Source organism: Mesoplodon bidens (genome assembly GCF_964165515.1).
Source record: "Mesoplodon bidens genome assembly, chromosome: 6".
NCBI lineage: Eukaryota > Metazoa > Chordata > Mammalia > Artiodactyla > Ziphiidae > Mesoplodon > Mesoplodon bidens.
This window is the reverse complement of record NC_138162.1, coordinates 7,160,950-7,179,145: the sequence shown is the minus strand read 5'-3', so window position 1 is coordinate 7,179,145 and position 18,196 is coordinate 7,160,950. Positions and strand designations below refer to the sequence as shown.

Sequence of the window (18,196 nt, the reverse complement as noted above, 5' to 3'; positions counted from 1 at the left end):
TTTGGAAGATAGAGAATTTCAAGATAAGATTCAGAACCTTCCAGATTGTGATTAGCATAATTTGTTCATCTGGGTCTCACAGACTGTTCAGTGATCTTAAAGGAATTGTTTTCATTGAGATCACAAGCTTCCTTCCCCCTCAGATGTGATTCAGCACTGCCAGCGGGTCAGACCCATCATTGATCTGGTCCATAAGGTCATCAGTACAGACCTGTCGATAGCAGACTGTCTCCTGCCCATCACGTCCCGCATCTACATGCTGCTGCAGCGGTCAGTATCTGGTAACTCCACTGGGCTGAAGTCCGCACATGTTCCACTGTGGACAGCCCTGGTGTGGTATCTATCCCCAGCTGAGGGCTTTCCTGTTTTCACATCCCTGCTGCCAGGAGGGATTTGGGAAGAGAAAACTGGAAAATATTTGTGATGGAACAAGTTGTATTATTCATTTTACTGAGTACAGTGCACTCTTCTCCAACCAGGTTAACAACCGTGATCTCCCGGCCTGTGGATGTCATTGCTTCTTGTGTCAATTGCTTGACCGTTCTGGCTGCCCGGAACCCAGCAAAGGTGAGACACCAGGTCTTCCTAACAGCTGAAAAATGTCACGCTTGGTGTATACCTGAAGACACATGGACATTTGACTCTTCTTTTCCCTTCTCAGGTCTGGACTGATCTTCGTCACACAGGCTTTTTACCTTTCGTGGCCCACCAGGTCTCCAACATGAGTCAGATGATTAGGTGAGCCAGGTCTTAGGGATTAGAGTATATTCCCTGGGAGTACCGTATACATTTCAGATCTACACTAGCTTTGTTAGTTTTAAAGATGCTTCTCTGCCCGTTTGCTCCTTGTCTGTTCAGCCCTCTCACCAGAAATGAGTGAGGGCAAGGCAAAAGAGGTGATGGGACTTGGGGCACAGAGGCTGCTTTCCTCTTAGGCCAGCACTGATGGTTCACAGTCTTCAAAGCCTGAGAGAGAGAGACAGAGAGAGAAAGAGGTATTTCTCATTCACTTTAGGTACGTGGGAGTTAACTTTCCAGTCTAGAGAGTCCAGAGGTTTCTGGATCCAGAGGCTCAACTTCCCCTTTTCAAGCCATAGTCACTCTGTACTTTTCCTTGATTCATGGCCACTCGAGCTTGCCTGGTAGACCAGTTATTAATACACAGGCTCCATCTTACTACCTGAACATTCTCTCCTTGCTTTCTTTTGCTTACAAGACGAGGATGTTTTCCTCATGTTTATTTGATTTTTCACTTTCAAGGTTGTATATCAATAAAGTCTTTAATGCTTACCCTGGGTATTAAATAGCCTAGATTTGATTAATTCCTTTGCAGAGCTTGCCTATTTTATGCCCAAGCCATCTAAATAATAAGATTATTATTATGTGATTATAATTTTTTGAAACCCTTTTTTCCCTCTGCCTCTCTGTCTTTTCCCAGTGCCGAGGGGATGAATGCTGGAGGGTATGGAAACCTCTTGATGAATAGTGAACAGCCCCAGGGCGAGTATGGAGTCACTGTTGCCTTTCTGCGCTTGGTCACCACTCTTGTCAAGGTAAAATCTAATCAGATAGAAGCATCTGAAATAGTTTCCCTGCCCCCAGCTACTGTAGTCATTTTGTTTGCAGCTAGACCAGTTGTCCTGAGGTTATGGTGATGACAGTTTCTGTGTATTGAGTATTTATTGTGTGTCAGATTCTATAGTAGATGCTTTATCTGTGTTAACTTATTTAATACTCATAGGCTGTATGGTATAATGCAGCAACTCTCAAGCTATTTTGGCAGAGCCCAGGGTAATATGTACACATTACATCATATCCCAGGATACACATTGTATGTTTACTTCTAAAGCGGAGTTTCACATAGTACTTTTACTATGCAAGATGCACTCAGATGTTTTCTAATAAGTTATCTCACAATCCACTAATGGGTCACAGCTCTCTTTGAAAAATACTTGTGTAGCATAGATTTTGGAGTCAGAATTAGGTATACATTTCAGGTTGACCACTTACTAGCTGCATGACCTTGGGCAAGTATTGAATTTCTTAGAACCTCTCTCAACTGGGATGATAAATATCTCTGCTTCATGGAGTTGTTGAGAGGGCCACACATGAAAAATACTCAGCACACTTCCTGCCTGCAGGAGTCAGTCAATCAGTGAATGCTTAAAAAGATAGAAACAATCCTATGTAGAGGTAGGGATATAGATATTGATGTTTATATAAAGGAGCCCCATTTTTAAGATAAGGAAGCTGATGGTAACAAGTAATATTAGGACAAAGAATTTGGAGTGTCAGATCTCCTTTCTGATATCTGAGTGATGGGGTAGAGGTTGGGGGTGGTTGGTGATCATGGCAGTGAAACTGGCATTCTCCATCATCAACAGTCCTACTGTATCCTCTGTGTTTAAGATAGACCTCTCTTCTGCTCAGATTTAGCCTTCATCCCTCTCTTTCTTGTAGGTGCCTTTTGTGACATTGTCAAATTGTCTTTTTAGTCCCTTTCTCTGTTCTAGAGAAACCTACAACTCGGATTCAGTTGAACTAGAGTATTCTGATGTTTCTTTTTTTTTTTTTCCACTGATGGCCAAGGGTTGCCCAGATTTCCTTTGGACCTATGGTTTTGGAGTTAAATCTCTAGTGACAAAATGACGTACCTTTAAGTGGCATAAACCCTCACAGCATGGTTTCTTGTAGGGGCAGCTTGGTAGTACCCAGAGCCAAGGGCTGGTGCCCTGTGTCATGTTTGTGCTGAAGGAGATGCTGCCGAGTTACCACAAGTGGCGGTACAACTCCCACGGAGTGAGAGAACAGATTGGTAAGAAAAGCATGGACAGGGAAGATGGGAGGAATTGCTGGTTCCCTGGATTTTTCTCTCTTGGGATAAGGTTCATCACACAAGGCCGCGTCATCCCTCTGTCTTTTCTGGAGTCCAGGTTGCCTGATCCTGGAGCTGATTCATGCAATACTGAACCTGTGTCATGAGACAGACCTGCACAGCAGGTAGGAGGCGGGTGATTGCTAGAGCTTGGTACTCTCAGATGCTGCCAGTCCGCAAGGGAAGACACAGGCTTCTGCTGTGCAGAGCTAGCTCATTCTTCCAGAGTACTCAACTTGGTTAGGCCCAGAGCTCAGTACTCCTGGGTTCTGACTTGCTTTCCACCAGGCTGTTTCTCCTTTCTCCCTATGAAGAGAGAAGAGCAAATGAAATGGGAACAAGGTTGTTCCCAGTGAAATTGTACACACACACACACACACACACACACACACACCTTTTTTATGACCTTTACAAAAATGCATGTTCATAGGGAAACAGGACTATTAACAAGTTAATGTGTGTCTTCTAGGTTTTTTCCTCTGCTTGTACTAACTCTGTACCTTTTATTTCCATGCCACTGCATATAGATCTGTCTTGTTTTAATGGTTCCATACATTCCATTGTATGGATTAATTATGATTCATTTCAGTAAGCATATCCATTAGTTGATGGACATTTAGATTGTTTCTCAGGGTCTATTTAAGGAAAGGAATCAGATGGCTTCCTCTGACAGCGAGAGCTGATCTGTATCACTAATGTCCAATTGTTTAGGTTTGGATAATACCCTTTCCTTCCAGTAGTAAATTTGGCAGCTCCCCGGTAACTCAGAACATGTCTGTCTTCCAGTCATACCCCCAGTCTGCAGTCTCTCTGCATCTGCAGCCTGGCCTATACGGAAGCAGGACAGACTGTGATCAATATCATGGGCATTGGCGTGGACACCATCGACATGGTGATGGCTGCTCAGCCCCGCAGGTAGGCCTCCCTTGCCACTTTCCCCCATTTATCTTTATTGTGCCTGCATGTTGTAAGAACCTCAGCGTAAGAAAGACAACCTTGTTCTTCCTAGGGCATAGCCTCTGTATAACCTAGTGGCTGCTCTGTAGACTGGCACATAGCAAAGGGAGTTGATTGCTCCTCCTCTCTCCTAGTTTGGACTGGGGCCTCTAAGAGAAGCTGTTGAACTCTGGGATTATTGTTGGAATCTAACTCATGAGAGCACATATATTGCGAACGAAGTCATATTGTCTGAATCAACTTTGGTTTCCATTTGGCACCCTAGCGATGGGGCGGAGGGCCAGGGGCAGGGCCAGCTGCTGATCAAGACGGTGAAACTGGCCTTCTCCGTCACCAACAACGCCATTCGGCTGAAACCTCCTTCTAATGTGGTGTCCCCCCTGGAACAGGCTCTCACGCAGCATGGTATGTCATTGTCTTCTACTCAGCAGCACTTCTGCCCATAAGTACGTACTTCAGGCTGTGTTGTTAGAGGTCAATAATATTTTCTGATGAACTCTTTGAGGAAATTTGGGAGTGATCACCAGTTCCCATCCTGGACTTAGAAATAAGAAGACTGTATCATACTTCATCTCTGCCTCCTGTTGATGACAGGATAATAGTAAAGAACACATGTTCAAAGTTAGACCGTCTAGGTTCAAATTCTGACTTCAACCAGCTTTGACCTTGGGCACGTAATTAAACAACTCTGCTTCAGATTTCTTGTCTATGAAGTGGGGATAACAGCAGTATCTACCTTATGAGATTATAATGAAGATTAAATTACTACTTGTAAAACCTGGTATCTGTTTAGTATTGACTGTTATTACTCTTTGACCTTAAACTACTCATTTAATCTCTTTGGGACCCAGTTTCCTCATTTTCAAGTAGGCGTTTGGGTAACATCTACGACCTTTTTCGAGCTGTATCATTTTGGGATTTTTAGCATTTCAGTGCCATGCTTTAATATGATGGCATTTTTTTTTTTTTTTTTTTTTTTTTTTTTTTTTTTTCTTTTTGCGGTATGCGGGCCTCTCACTGTTGTGGCCTCTCCCGTTGCGGAGCACAGGCTCCGGACGCGCAGGCCCAGCGGCCATGGCTCACGGGCCCAGCCGCTCCGCGGCATATGGGTTCCTCCCAGACCGGGGCACGAACCCGTATCCCCTGCATCGGCAGGCGGACTCTCAACCACTGCGCCACCAGGGAGGCCCAATATGATGGCATTTTAATGTGACGCTTTAATGTGGTTAGGTTTTCCTAACCTATTTGTTAAAAGGCTGTTTTCTTAAAAATGTATCTTTTTCTGCTCTTTTTTTTTTTTGATTTATTTAATCTATTTCTTTTTTTATTTTTGGCTGCGTTGGGTCTTCGTGCGGTGCACGGGCTTCTCACTGAGGTGGCTTCTCTTGTTGCAGAGCGTGGGCTCTAGGCGTGTGGACTTCAGTAGTTGTGGCTCGTGGGCTTCAGTAGTTGTGGCTCACAGGCTATAGAGCGCAGGCTCAGTAGTTGTGACACACAGGCTTAGTTGCTCTGCAGCATGTGGGATCTTCCTGGACCAGGGCTCGAACGTGTGTCCCCTGCATTGGCAGGCGGATTCTTAACCACTGCGCCACCAGGGAAGTCCCTCTTTTTCTGCTCTTAATGAATTGGATTGAGCTGTTTACCCCCAGTCCTGCCTGTCCCCTTGGCTACTGAAAAAAGAGGATGATACAGACACCTAGATTTGCTCTGGCCCTCCAAGTACTTGAGAGTAAATTTCCTCACACATATGAGCCTTTTTGAACAGAAGGCTCTCTTAAGAGCTTGAATCAGGCATGCTTTGGTGTCTAAACTGTTTCCTGTACTTCTTCAGGTGCCCATGGGAACAACCTTATTGCTGTTCTTGCCAAATACATCTACCACAGACACGACCCTGCTTTGCCACGTCTTGCCATACAGCTACTGAAACGTCTGGCCACGGTAGGATCCCATCTAACGAGTCAAAGCCCCAGAAAACTGACTTTGTGCTTGAGACCACTCTTGCTTTCTCCCAAGAAAAGTAGCTAACTTGGACTTTTAAAGTGATGTAGCCATAAAGACACACACACATGCACGCAAATTGTGTTTTATGAGAGGTTTTTTTTTTCCCTGTTTATAAAAGACATACAAATTCATTTTTAAATGTTTATTTAAATGTTACAGATAAATGTAACATAGAAAGTTAAGGTACCCTATGATCTCCTCATTCCAAGAATTCCTATGAGCAGGTTGGTACGCGTTGCTCCAGATTTCTTTTTATCTGAGCTTGTATATTAAGGGATGTTTGGTGTGAGCTTTTGTTCTTTCCAAAAGCAGAATTCCACGATACATACTGTTTTGTGTCTAGCTTTCTTCACTTAACACGATATCCTGCAGTCTTGCCGTGTGGGCACATTTGGAGCTACTTCATTCTCTAATGCTTGCACAGCATGCCATAGAATGGATGCATCCTAATTTATTTGGGCTATTTTCTGTCTTAGTGTTAAACAGTGCTGTAGTGAACATTCTTATCCATAGAACTCTGTAAACTTTTGTTTACAGTTCTTAAAAATTAGATAGAGGGCTTCCCTGGTGGCACAGTGGTTGGGAGTCCGCCTGCTGATGCAAGGGACACGGGTTCGTGCCCTGGTCCGGGAAGATCCCATATGCCATGGAGCGGCTGGGCCCGTGAGCCATGGCCGCTGGGCCTGCACGTCCGGAGCCTGTGCTCCGCAATGGGAGAGGCCGCGGCAGTGGGAGGCCCGCGTACCACAAAAAAAAAAAAAAAAAAAAAAAAAAAATTAGATAGATATCAATGGACATATTAATTTTTATTAGAAATTTTGAAATTACCCTCCAAAAAGGATGGTAACAGTTTATGTTCCTAAAGCCCAAGTCTTGTATCCTCGCCACAGTGGCTTCATCAGTTTTTTAATCTTTGCTAATCTAATAGACAAATCAATATCTTTTTTTTTTTTTTTTTTTTTTTTTTGCGGTAGGCGGGCCTCTCACTGTTGTGGCCTCTCCCCTTGCGGAGCACAGGCTCCGGACGCACAGGCCCAGCGGCCATGGCTCACGGGCCTAGCCGCTCTGCGGCATGTGGGATCTTCCCAGACCGGGGCACGAACCCGTGTCCCCTGCATCGGCAGGCGGACTCTCAACCACTGCGCCACCAGGGAAGCCCAATATCTTTTTTTTTTAACTTTGCATTTATTTAACCATGAGAGAGGTTATGCATCTTTTTATGTTGATTACTATTTCTTCTGGGAATTGTTGGGCATCTTTTGCTGTAGTTGGGAATGATGTCTCTTTTGACCCAGAGCTATCCATCTGAATGTTTCCCTTTCTGGCATTTTCCGAGAGTTGTTTAGCACCTTTCTTCAGGAGTCTGTTGAGGTTTCTCTGGAGGTAGAGCTCTAAGCCTGTGTGTCCTGGTCTCCACCAGGTGGCCCCAATGTCAGTATATGCCTGCCTGGGCAATGATGCGGCTGCCATCCGCGATGCCTTCCTGACCCGACTGCGGAGCAAGATTGAGGACATGCGCATCAAAGTCATGATTCTGGAATTCCTCACAGTTGCCGTAGAGACGCAGCCAGGCCTCATTGAACTGTTTCTGAATCTGGAGGTGAAGGATGGCAGTGATGGCTCCAAGGTGAGCCTGCACCCGGGATGAAGCTGGGACATGGCTCCCTGGGAGGTGGGTGCTGGACTCTGCGGGTCCAGTTGATGGCAGAAGCTGTGGGGCTGAATTCTCGCCTGCCCCTCTTGCAGGAATTCAGCCTTGGGGTATGGAGCTGTCTCCATGTGGTGCTGGAGCTGATTGATTCCCAGCAGCAGGATCGCTACTGGTGCCCACCGCTGCTGCACCGTGCAGCCATTGCCTTTCTGCATGCCCTGTGGCAGGACCGTCGGGACAGTGCCATGCTGGTCCTCAGAACCAAGTGAGTCTGTCTCCAGGAGTTACTTAACCTCCAGAGCTCATGTCCTTGTCTGTAAGATGGGGTAACAGTCATTCTGAGAGATTTGTTGTGACAGGTCCCTGGGCACATGCATAAACGTGCTTAATGCCTGGGTCGGTGTGTGGGAGTTTATTCTCTTTTTAAAGCTGCCACCAGCAGGCGTAACCTTTACTCTGATGTGTTTACCTTAAGAGTTTCCACCTTTTGCATTTCTGCCTTCTGCCAACCCCCCAAAACCATTGTTCTTGAGAAACGGTAGATTCAGATGAGAATGACTCACTCAAGCCATTGGACTGAATGGAGCACGCTCTTCTGTTGGAGCCTGTTTTGTCCATGGAACCCTTGATGTTTATGTAGGAGCAAGCGGCCCACGCAGCAGATGTTAGGGTTGTGGGAGCGATAAAATGTGGAGAAGTAACCACCAAGGGGAGGTGGAGAGAGGAGAAGGGACCGGGTAAGAGAACATGTGATTGCCAACACGTATTTTCTTTTTAGACCCAAGTTCTGGGAGAATTTAACCAGTCCACTGTTTGGAACCCTTTCTCCTCCCTCAGAAACATCCGAGGTGAGCAGTGGTGGAGGGAGGGACAGTGACTGAAAGTCCCTGGGAGTCAAGGCTGGGCTGTGAGACTGAGCTGTGGAAAGTGACTCCTCCCCTAATTAAACAACCAGAATGTTTTCTTCACTAGAAACTTCTCTCTCAGAGAAGTGCTTGCCTCCTCTTCCTTTGCTGTCTTGCTCTGGGAAGTGGCATGCCCTGCTCTGTGTTGCTGGCTCTGTGGTCTCCGCTCACTTGGAGACACCGTGGACCTGATGCTTCTGCTCTTACTAGTTAGATGCCCACTCACATTCGACAGGGAATGTGCTTTCTCGTTTTCTAGTGTCGGGTCCCTGCTCTGTTGCCTTGTGGGAGGGCGGGGCACCAGGGGAGAGGTTCTCATGATTCTCTGCTCTCCTCCTCCACAGCCCAGCATCCTGGAAACCTGTGCCCTAATCATGAAGATAATTTGCTTGGAGATATACTATGTAGTTAAGTGAGTCCTTTCCCCTTTTGAGATTTTAATTAGAGGTTTGTGGCAGGGGGACCATGGTAGTCTACGGCTGAGGGCACGGCTGTATGAGCCAAGGCAGAGGAGAGAGCTGGTTTGGAGCCATTTATGGAGGGCCACTGGTCTGTGTCCTCCCTGGCCAGTCCATTGATGGCACATATGATTGTCAGAGTTATTGTGAAGCAAACTCTGTGTGCTCGGGATTTTATGGAGGAGGAATCCTAGAAAAGGCCTCAGCCTAACCCATTATGTTGAGCAAGAAGTGTGAACCCCACACATCGGAGCTGATCGGGAGCTGTCTGCTTTTAAGCCCACGTGAGGTGGTTTTCTCTGCCTCAGCAACGGTCTGTGCCCATCACATTGCCATCTGCTTTTAAAACCTAACTGTAGGTTTTGTTTTTCTCGGCACCATAGGGGCTCACTAGACCAGTCTTTAAAAGATACACTCGAGAAATTTTCCAGCGAGAAACGCTTTGCCTACTGGTCAGGGTATGTCAAGTCCTTGGCATGTCACACGGCTGACACAGAGGGCAGCAGCTGCACCTCCCTGGTAGAGTATCAGATGCTCGTCTCCGCCTGGAGGATGTTTCTCATCATCGCCACTAGTCACGTAAGAACCTCCTGGGGTGCGGTTTTCACTTTGGTATCTTAGCAACGATATGCTGGGATGCCTAGCAGATACAGTCCCTTGGGATAAAGAATGAATCAGGATTTTTCTCTGAGAGCTAAAGTGTAACAGGTTCTGTGCCAAATATGGGGTGTTTGAGGGCTTTGGGGCAAACAAAAGACCCTTAAAGAAAGTGCACAGAAGTCATTTAAAATCCCTTCAGACATTCATAAAACCCTCCTATAGCCACCTTTGGGGCCCTGGATAGGTCCGGGGGCTCCCTTCGTTCATCCACCTCTCGTGCACGTGGATAGTTGGCCTTCTCACGCTGTGTGCCCTGTGGACGCTAAGTACATATTTGTTGACTAGTCAGCAGGTAGCTGCAACAGCTGCAGCAGCACCCTCTCTAGGGAACAGTTGGTTTTCCTTGGTTCTAGAAACGGCATTTCCTGGTCTTCTTAGAAAAAGAACAGAGGCCATTGTCTCTGCAATGTGTGTCTACAGAGCATTGGTTTTTAGAGAGAGAGTTAACGTTTGGGAAGAATTTGCATTTTTCCTTGGCGCGCGCGCGCGTGTGTGTGTGTGCGCGCGCGCGCGCGCGCGCACACGCTTTGACAACGCCATGCTGTGGAGTAAGGACTTGATATTGACCTATTTTGCCTTAGGGAATCCACATTACTATCTTGATTTCATTACTAACTTCAGCTTAATAGATGCCCTTTGTTCTAGGCACACTCTTACATCTTCCATGACTTGTTCCCTAGTGCCAGACTGTCCACAGCCTTGGAGCTTGGCTGTGGCAGAGTGGTTTTGGACCCCTGAGACTGTAGACACACTAAAAGGCTCAACCGTCTTGGGGGAATGATTGATTCCCCAGGCAGTAATTTGTGTGTCACCCGCCTTTTAGGTCCTACCTGGGTAGCAGTTCTTGAATTGCAGCTCTGAAAATCCCACCATCCTCTTTTCCCCTAGGAAACCTATCTGGTTTAGTCCAGGATATTGATTATTCATTCATTTAATGGATAGTAATGGAATGCTTACTGTGTGCCAGGCACCGGGATGCAGCAGTGAATAAGGCAAATACGGTCTTTGATCTCATGGAAGGTGGCCCATGAGAGAGGTAAATTGTGAACAAATTTACGAAGAAATATAGTTTGGGATTGTGGTAGTTCACTAGGAAGGAAATAACTAAGATGCTGTGGTAGGGGTTCCCTGGTGGTGCAGTGGTTAAGAATCTGCCTGCCAATGCAGGGGACACAGGTTCGAGCCCCGGTCCAGGAAGATCCCACATGCTGCAGAGCAACTAAGCCCGTGCGCCAACTACTGAGACTGCACTCTAGAGCCCACGAGCCACAACTCCTGAAGCCCACGTGCCTAGAGCCCGTGCTCCGCATCAAGAGAAGCCACCTCAATGAGGAGCCTGCACACTGCAACAAAGAGTAGCCCCCGCTCACCACAACTAGAGAAAAAAGCTTGTGTGCAGCAATGAAGACCCAACACAGACAAAAATAAATAAATAAATAAAAATTTAAATATATATATATATATATATATAAAAGATGCTATGGTAGCGACTGCTAAAGGAGGATAGGAGTGGTCGGGAGGCTCTCTCTGAGGAGGTGCTGTCCACACTGAGGCCTGAGTGTGTGAGGAACCTTCCAGAGGGTGCTCTAGGCAGTCAGAGTCACAGATGCAGGGGTCCAGAAGTGGGAAGAGCTCGGCCGGTTCACGGAGGAGGAAGGAGACCTGTAGGGCTGGAGTAGAGTGAGCACAACGGGGATGATACCAAAATCAGGTGGACCAGATCCTAAGGGGCTCCCAGGCCTTGTAGAGGAGTTTGTGTTTCTAGATGGGTTCTACTGGGAAGCTTTGAAGGGTCTGAGCAGAGGAAGGATGTCATCAGGGGGAGGAGGTGAACCTGGGCTTGGTTCTGACCATGGCTAAGGTGGACAAAGAAACAGCAGGGCCCTCAAGCCCCATTTTAAACAGGCAGTCGGTGACTAATTACCTGACAGAGGACCCCACCTTTCTTGGCTTTTATTTTTTTTTATTTTATTATTTATTTATTTATTTTTTTTTTTTTTGCGGTACGCGGGCCCCTCACTGTTGTGGCCTCTCCCATTGCGGAGCACAGGCTCCGGACGCGCAGGCTCAGTGGCCATGGCTCACGGGCCCAGCCGCTCCACGGCACGTGGGATCTTCCCGGACCGGGGCACGAACCTGCGTCCCCTGCATTGGCAGGCGGACTCTCTACCACTGTGCCACCAAGGAAGCCCCTTTCTTGGCTTTTAGAGTCTGGGAAATTTTCCTGACGTTTTTTTCCTGTTCCTTTGCAGGCGGAGATAATGCACCTGACCGACTCTGCAGTGCGTCGCCAGCTCTTTCTTGACGTGCTCGATGGGACCAAGGCGTTAGTAAGTGTGTCTGGGAGATTTCCCATTCCTCCCAGGGAGAAGGTCTCCGAGGTCAAATAGCTGCTCACAAGCCTGCAGCCGCAAGAGTGGTCAGGTCAAAAGGCTCAAGTGGCCTGGGAGGCCCGAGGCTGCAGTGGGAGGCAGAGGCCTGCTGCCGCCGTGCCAACCCCTGGCCTCTTCCCCGTGACGTGACCCACCCGTGAGCTCGCTGCTGGGAAAGAAAGGCCTGAGGCTGAAGGTGCCTGTGGACGGAGCTCACGTCTTCCCACCTCGTCAGCTCATAGGAAGCCTGACGTTAACTGTGTGCTGTCTCCCCTCAGCTCCTAGTCCCCGCCTCCGTGAACTGCCTCCGCCTGGGCTCCATGATGTGCACTCTGCTGCTGATTCTTCTCCGGCAGTGGAAGAGGTGAGCCCTGTGCCGGGAGGGGCGGCCTGTCCCATCCTCTTCACTGACGCTTGCCTTACCCTTCCCGAAGGGGAGGAAGTGGGTGTGAAAAGGGCTGGCCTCCCCTCGTGGGGAACGGGACTCAGGCAGACACCTGATGTGAGGCTCACTGCTCCGCGGGCATCCTGAGGGGGAGCAGGGCAGTGTGTGGCCTTTCTCTGAGGTGTGTTCTGCCCACCCTCTCCTCTCCACGTTGCTTCTAGCGAGTTAGGTTCTGTGGATGAAATCCTCAGACCCTTGACGGAGATCCTGGAGGGAGTGCTGCAGGCAGACCAGCAACTCATGGAGAAGACCAAGGCCAAGGTGTTCTCAGCGTTCATCACGGTGCTGCAGATGAAGGAGATGAGAGGTGAGAGGCAGAGCGGAGCCAGTGGAGCGGTCTCCCGGCCCCTGTGCCAGCCGGCCTGGACAGGGCTTCCTCCACTTCAGAGCCAGACGTTTCTCCTGCGAGGCATGAGTGTTTGGTCTCGGAACTCTTCCCTTCAGGAAGGCTCTTTTTCTCCTCCTCTGCCGTGGGACAGATGCCTTGGTGAGCATGGCAGCGTCCCCCCCGTCTGCTTTGCAGTGAGCGACATCCCCCAGTACTCCCAGCTGGTGCTGAACGTCTGTGAGACCCTCCAAGGAGAGGTGATCGCACTCTTCGACCAGACCCGCCACAGTCTGGCGTCAGGCCGGGACAGCATGGAAACGGACGACTGCTCCCGGCCCCGGCACAAGGACCAGCGGGATGGGGTGAGGGCACCGTCTGTCCTGCCCACACGCACCCACACTTAGGGACCGGTGCCCCCTCTGTGCCAGGCCCCGGGGGTGATCAGGGACCCAGACAGTCACAGCCTGATGCGGAGAAAGTTCATAAATCAGACCGTGCAGAGATGCGTCACAATTCCATTGTGGAAAGAGTCCCGCAGGGGTGAAACGGGGAGAATGTGCAGCATGGAGTTCCCACCTCATCGAGGGATTCAGAGAGAGCGCGCCCTGTCGGCGGTGACTTAAAGACCTGGTAGAGCCGCGCAGGCCACGGGAGCAGGGGGGCCTCGGGCAGCGAGGACAGCGTGTACTGAGCTGTGGGTGACAGTCATCTGGTGTGAGCCAGGATGAGCTGAGGCCTGGAGAGCTGGGGGCTAGAGGACCAGCAGCCTTGTCACGGTCTTTGGTCCTAAGTGAAATAGGAAACGATTTAAGGATTTTAAGCAAAGGGAGAGAAAACATGAGGTTTGTACTTCAGAGAGCGTGCTGGGTGTAGTACGGAACACTTGTTCCAACACTTGTCAGGACCTATAAGTGGGTCTTGAGCTCATTTGGTTACCACCAGCATGTTTTCAATGAAGTAGAATAAAACGTAAACGAAAATACCTGTGCTTTGCAGGAGATAAGGGTAGGTTTAATGAAAACGTGAGTGTGCCTATACTGGAGCGCAGTGTAAAACGTATTATTACGTTGGGTGGCTTGTGGTCAACAGTAAGTGTGAAAAGCCACTGGGGTGAAGGATGGAGTAGAGAGGATCCAGAGAGACTGAAGGCCCATCTAGTAGGCGACTGCAGTAGTGCAGCTAGAGGGGAGGCCACTTGGACTCCACACAGCACCGGCTCGGGTGGTGGAATTGGGAAGGAGCGCTGACACGGCTTGATGGCAGTTTGGGGTCGGGGGGAGGGCAGAGGCACAGCTGCGGGACACGGGCGCTCGAGTCCTGTCTCAGCCGGCTCCCTCGGAGGCAGGGGTGACCGGGGGAAGTCCATCCTCTTCCTCCCCTCCTCCTCCCCCTGCACTGCCTCCTTCCCTTTCACCCATCTTTGCCCCTGGGCCCCAGCAGGTGTGTGTCCTGGGCCTGCACCTGGCCAAGGAGCTGTGTGAGGTGGACGAGGATGGCGACTCGTGGCTGCAGGTGACCCGCAGGCTCCCCCTCCTGCCGACCCTCTTCACCACCCTGGAGGTGAGCCTCCGCGTGAAGCAGAACCTGCATTTCACCGAGGCCGCGCTGCACCTGCTGCTCACCCTGGCTCGCACCCAGCAGGTAGGAGGCAAGCCCGAGGGAGCCTCTTGGCTTGTGCTGGGTGGGTTCTGACGCTGCCTGTGAGTCTCCCAGCCCAAGACCTCCACCTGCCCTTGGGTGGGGTGGCTGCAGTGACAGCTTCCATCTCATTCTGCATCTTTCCCTCCCAGGGGGCCACAGCAGTGGCTGGAGCCGGCATCACCCAGAGCATTTGTTTGCCCCTCCTGAGTGTGTACCAGCTCAGCACCAACGGGACAGTGCAGGTGAGTGCCAGTGGCCTGCCACTGCCTCCCCCAGCCCACCTTGGTGCTTTCACTTGCCCCGGAAGTTGCTCTCTTTAGTGGCCTAGTTAGTGCACTGATGGTGCAGAATCCTCCCCGCCCCCAGACTGACCTCTAGCAAGAGAAGCTCACACAGCTAGTTAGTGCTGGACGCGGGTCTAGAACCTAGATTCCTGTAACTGCTGCCTTCGGACCCCGTCTGGCCCTGCTGGCGTCCATTCCAGGAGCTTTTCTACTCCGACCAGCCAGGCTGCCTCAGCTGCTGGGCTGCAAGGAGGCCCTGCTCTACCTGTCAGCTGGGTTCCTTGGCGCTGTCGTGATCCTGTCTGTTGTTTGTGTCTCAGACGCCCGGCACCTCTCGGAAGTCGCTGGACGCCCCCTCTTGGCCGGGTGTCTATCGCCTGTCCATGTCCCTGATGGAGCGGCTCCTCAAAACCCTGCGCTACAACTTCCTGACCGAGGCCTTGGACTTCGTGGGGGTTCACCAGGAGCGGGCCTTACAGGTGAGGGGCTGCTGGCATCCTTGGGGTCCAGGCTTGGGGTTCAGGGGCATCTGGGCTGTTCGGGGCTGAGGCTTGGCAGTTGAGCAGTGCCAGTGCTCCCGCTTCTGAGGTGCCGTAAGGACTGTTGGCTGACAGGCCGAGCAGTGTGGCTGCCCTGCTGAGGGAGGGGAACGGTCTGGGATCTGCTCAGACAGAAACCTCTTAGTCAGAAACCGCTTCGTCCAGCCTCCTGTTAACGCTGCCACCTCAGCGTATGTGGACCCAGGACCTCTCCTCCCCGCGGGAGGGTGGGAGCAGGCGTGGCAGGCCCCTGAGTCACCCCATCCTTCCCCGTGTCCCCCCTCCCAGTGCCTCAATGCGGTGAGGACGGTGCAGAGTCTGGCGTGCCTGGAGGAGGCGGACCACACCGTGGGCTTCCTCCTGCAGCTCTCCAGCTTCAGGAAGGAGTGGCACTTCCACCTGCCTCAGCTTATGCGGGACGTCCAGGTGGGGCCTCAGACCTGCTTCTTGAAGGGCCTGGGGAAATGCTCGGAGGGGATGGGGCGGGGAGTGAATCGCAGGCCTGTTCCTGGAATGTGGGCTTTTTCTTCAGGTAACACAGGGTTTGGTCTCACATTGCTCCCTCTGGAGCTGAATTTTCCCTCCACAGGACAGGGCAGCCTCATAGGTTGAGAAGCTGGGCTCTGTGGGATCAACCTTGGTTCGCATCCCTTAGAACAGGACTTGGGAGCCAGCCGAAGAGGGGGGCAGGGAAAGAACACAGGCTCTGGAGTCGGACAGGCCTGTCACTTGCTGGTTGTGTGAGCTTGGCAAAGTTACTTCACCTCTCTCTCAGCCTTTTTCTTCTTCTGTAAGATGGGAAAATTATCCCCATCTTACTTATTTACTTAGGACCTCATATTGTGCCTGGCATCTAGCTGGGTCCCAGGGAAACCGTCCAGGCATCTGATGACCTACAGTTTGCAGTCGAGCTTGCTTGGTGGCTGTGAGATTTTGAGCTAGAGAGAACGTAGGGAGAGGCTCAGGGGCCCGAGAAGTACGTTGTTACCACAGAGACCTGCATGGTCGGTCTAGCTGGGTGGGCTGCTGCCTCGAGGCTCCCCCTCACCCCTCCCCTGGGTTTGCTGCAGGTAAACCTGGGCTACCTGTGCCAGGCCTGTACCTCCCTCCTGCACAGCCGCAAGATGCTGCAGCACTACCTGCAGGTAACTGAGCCCTTGTTCGCCGCGGCTGCCTGGACCACCTCACCCCTGGCTTCCGTGGGCTCCAGCCATCTCTTGTCTCCCCGCTAGAACAAAAACGGGGAGGGCATCCCCTCGGCTGTCGCCCCCCGAGCTCAGCGGCCACCCACAGCTGCCCCCTCCTGCTCCTCCAAGCAGCCCACTCCCGACACAGAGGCCTCGGAGCAGCGGGCCTTGCACACCGTCCAGTACGGGCTCCTCAAGATCCTCAGCAGGACCCTGGCGGCCCTGCGCCACTTCACCCCCGACGTGTGCCAGATCCTGCTGGATCAGGTACCAGCCACACTGTGCCACCAGCCTCCAGTGGAGCCGTGAAGGCTCTGCTGTGCCCTGCTCTGCACCAAGAGCTGCTTGGGTCCTGTGGGGCCCTACATCGCTCTCGTCTTGCCTTGCCTTGCAGTCCCTGGACCTTGCTGAATACGACTTCCTGTTTGCCCTGAGCTTCACCACTCCCACCTTTGACTCTGAAGTGGCCCCCTCTTTTGGGACCCTTCTGGCCACAGTGAACGTGGCCCTAAACATGCTTGGAGAGGTAAGTTAGCCCCTCAACCCAAGTCTTCCCGGTTTTCCTAACCATGACCTTGGGCACATTTATCTAGCCTTCCCTTCATAAAGTGAGTGTGATAGAGCCGACCTGTAAGAATTAGCGTGAGACTTAAATGAATAACTGATAGAATAGCTTAGTGTAGGCCCTGCAGAATGGAAGCTCTCAATGAGTTGGAGCTGTTACTGTTACCTTATTTTTTTAACCCCCGTTTCTTTTTCTCCAGCTGGACAAGAAAAAGGAGCCTCTCACCCAGGCAGTGGGGCTCAGCACACAAGCGGAAGGGACCAGAACACTGAAGTAAGAAAGCCCTCCTGGGATTTGGTTTGGGGTTGGGGCTGTCTTGGGGCCGTCTTGGGCTGGCTCTGCTCTTGGCTCCGTGGCCCACCGCACACTGCCGGCTCGGCCCTCTCTGCAGCAGCGCCCAAACCTGCCCTTCTCCAGGTCCCTCCTGATGTTTACCATGGAGAACTGCTTCTACCTGCTCATCTCCCAGGCAATGCGTTACCTTAGGGACCCGGCTGTACACCCCCGGGACAAGCAGCGGATGAAGCAGGAGCTCAGCTCAGAGCTGGTAGGATGGGGGTAGGGGGCCCTGCCTGGTGGGGAGGGGCCCCAGGAGGTCCCAGTCCCCCACTTCCCACGGCCAGCCCTGAGGTGGGGACGCGGGGCCTCATCAGGTGCTTTCTCTCTCGCAGAGCACTCTGCTTTCCAGCCTCTCACGCTACTTCCGCCGGGGAGCCCCCAGCTCCCCTGCTGCTGGCATCCTTCCCTCGCCTCAGGGCAAGTCCACCTCTCTCTCCAAGGTCAGCCCTGAGAGTCAGGAGCCTCTGATCCAGCTAGTGCAGGCCTTTGTCCGGCACGTGCAAAGATAGGGCCTCGGGCCCGCCACCCGCCTTCCACTCTCCACCAGCCTGCAGGGAAGCCCTGGGCAGCAGGGGTGCTGCTGAGGGGCCTGTCTGGGGCTGAGAGCAGCTCCTGTCACCTCCCCAGAGTAGCCACGACTCCAGCCACCGGCCCCCAGCGCCCAGCATTATTTTTGTAATAGATCAAGAGGGGAGCCACGAGTCTGCTGCGCTCAGTCTCATGTTCAGAATTCCCCCAAGAGGCGTATTCCTTTCCTTCAAGCATTCCCCACAGCACTTGACCCTGGCCCCGGGGAGAGATGGGGGAGCCAGTGTCACGTGCAACCAGGAGAGGCTGTACGCACGGGTTTGAGAATCTGTTTTCCACGCTCTGTTCTTGCAGTTTTGGGTAATATTGTGGTCTATTTATACAAATATTAAAATACTGTTTATACACAACTGTGTGGGGTGTACCTTCAAAGCCCAAGGACTAGCCAGCTCTGAGCATCG

General features: G+C 51.3%; 1 protein-coding gene across 1 annotated transcript in view; it reads left to right on the top strand.

Annotated features, from left to right (window-relative positions):
- NUP188 (nucleoporin 188) overlaps positions 1-18,145 on the top strand; it is a gene marked incomplete at its 5' end in the record, with an annotated part of 38,327 nt that extends 20,182 nt beyond the window's left edge. The window contains 28 exons of the mRNA XM_081238220.1: positions 144-270; positions 480-567; positions 662-738; positions 1,439-1,553; positions 2,695-2,815; positions 2,934-3,000; positions 3,662-3,790; positions 4,098-4,237; positions 5,664-5,770; positions 7,254-7,460; positions 7,580-7,749; positions 8,263-8,332; positions 8,734-8,801; positions 9,231-9,426; positions 11,760-11,837; positions 12,158-12,243; positions 12,486-12,631; positions 12,848-13,014; positions 14,093-14,293; positions 14,443-14,535; positions 14,898-15,056; positions 15,405-15,542; positions 16,187-16,261; positions 16,349-16,570; positions 16,698-16,829; positions 17,068-17,141; positions 17,286-17,415; positions 17,540-18,145. Coding sequence (XP_081094346.1) covers positions 144-270; positions 480-567; positions 662-738; positions 1,439-1,553; positions 2,695-2,815; positions 2,934-3,000; positions 3,662-3,790; positions 4,098-4,237; positions 5,664-5,770; positions 7,254-7,460; positions 7,580-7,749; positions 8,263-8,332; positions 8,734-8,801; positions 9,231-9,426; positions 11,760-11,837; positions 12,158-12,243; positions 12,486-12,631; positions 12,848-13,014; positions 14,093-14,293; positions 14,443-14,535; positions 14,898-15,056; positions 15,405-15,542; positions 16,187-16,261; positions 16,349-16,570; positions 16,698-16,829; positions 17,068-17,141; positions 17,286-17,415; positions 17,540-17,716 — 3,560 coding nt within the window. The remainder of the gene's footprint in view (positions 1-143; positions 271-479; positions 568-661; positions 739-1,438; positions 1,554-2,694; positions 2,816-2,933; positions 3,001-3,661; positions 3,791-4,097; positions 4,238-5,663; positions 5,771-7,253; positions 7,461-7,579; positions 7,750-8,262; positions 8,333-8,733; positions 8,802-9,230; positions 9,427-11,759; positions 11,838-12,157; positions 12,244-12,485; positions 12,632-12,847; positions 13,015-14,092; positions 14,294-14,442; positions 14,536-14,897; positions 15,057-15,404; positions 15,543-16,186; positions 16,262-16,348; positions 16,571-16,697; positions 16,830-17,067; positions 17,142-17,285; positions 17,416-17,539) is intronic.
- Positions 18,146-18,196: the final 51 nt, after the last annotated feature.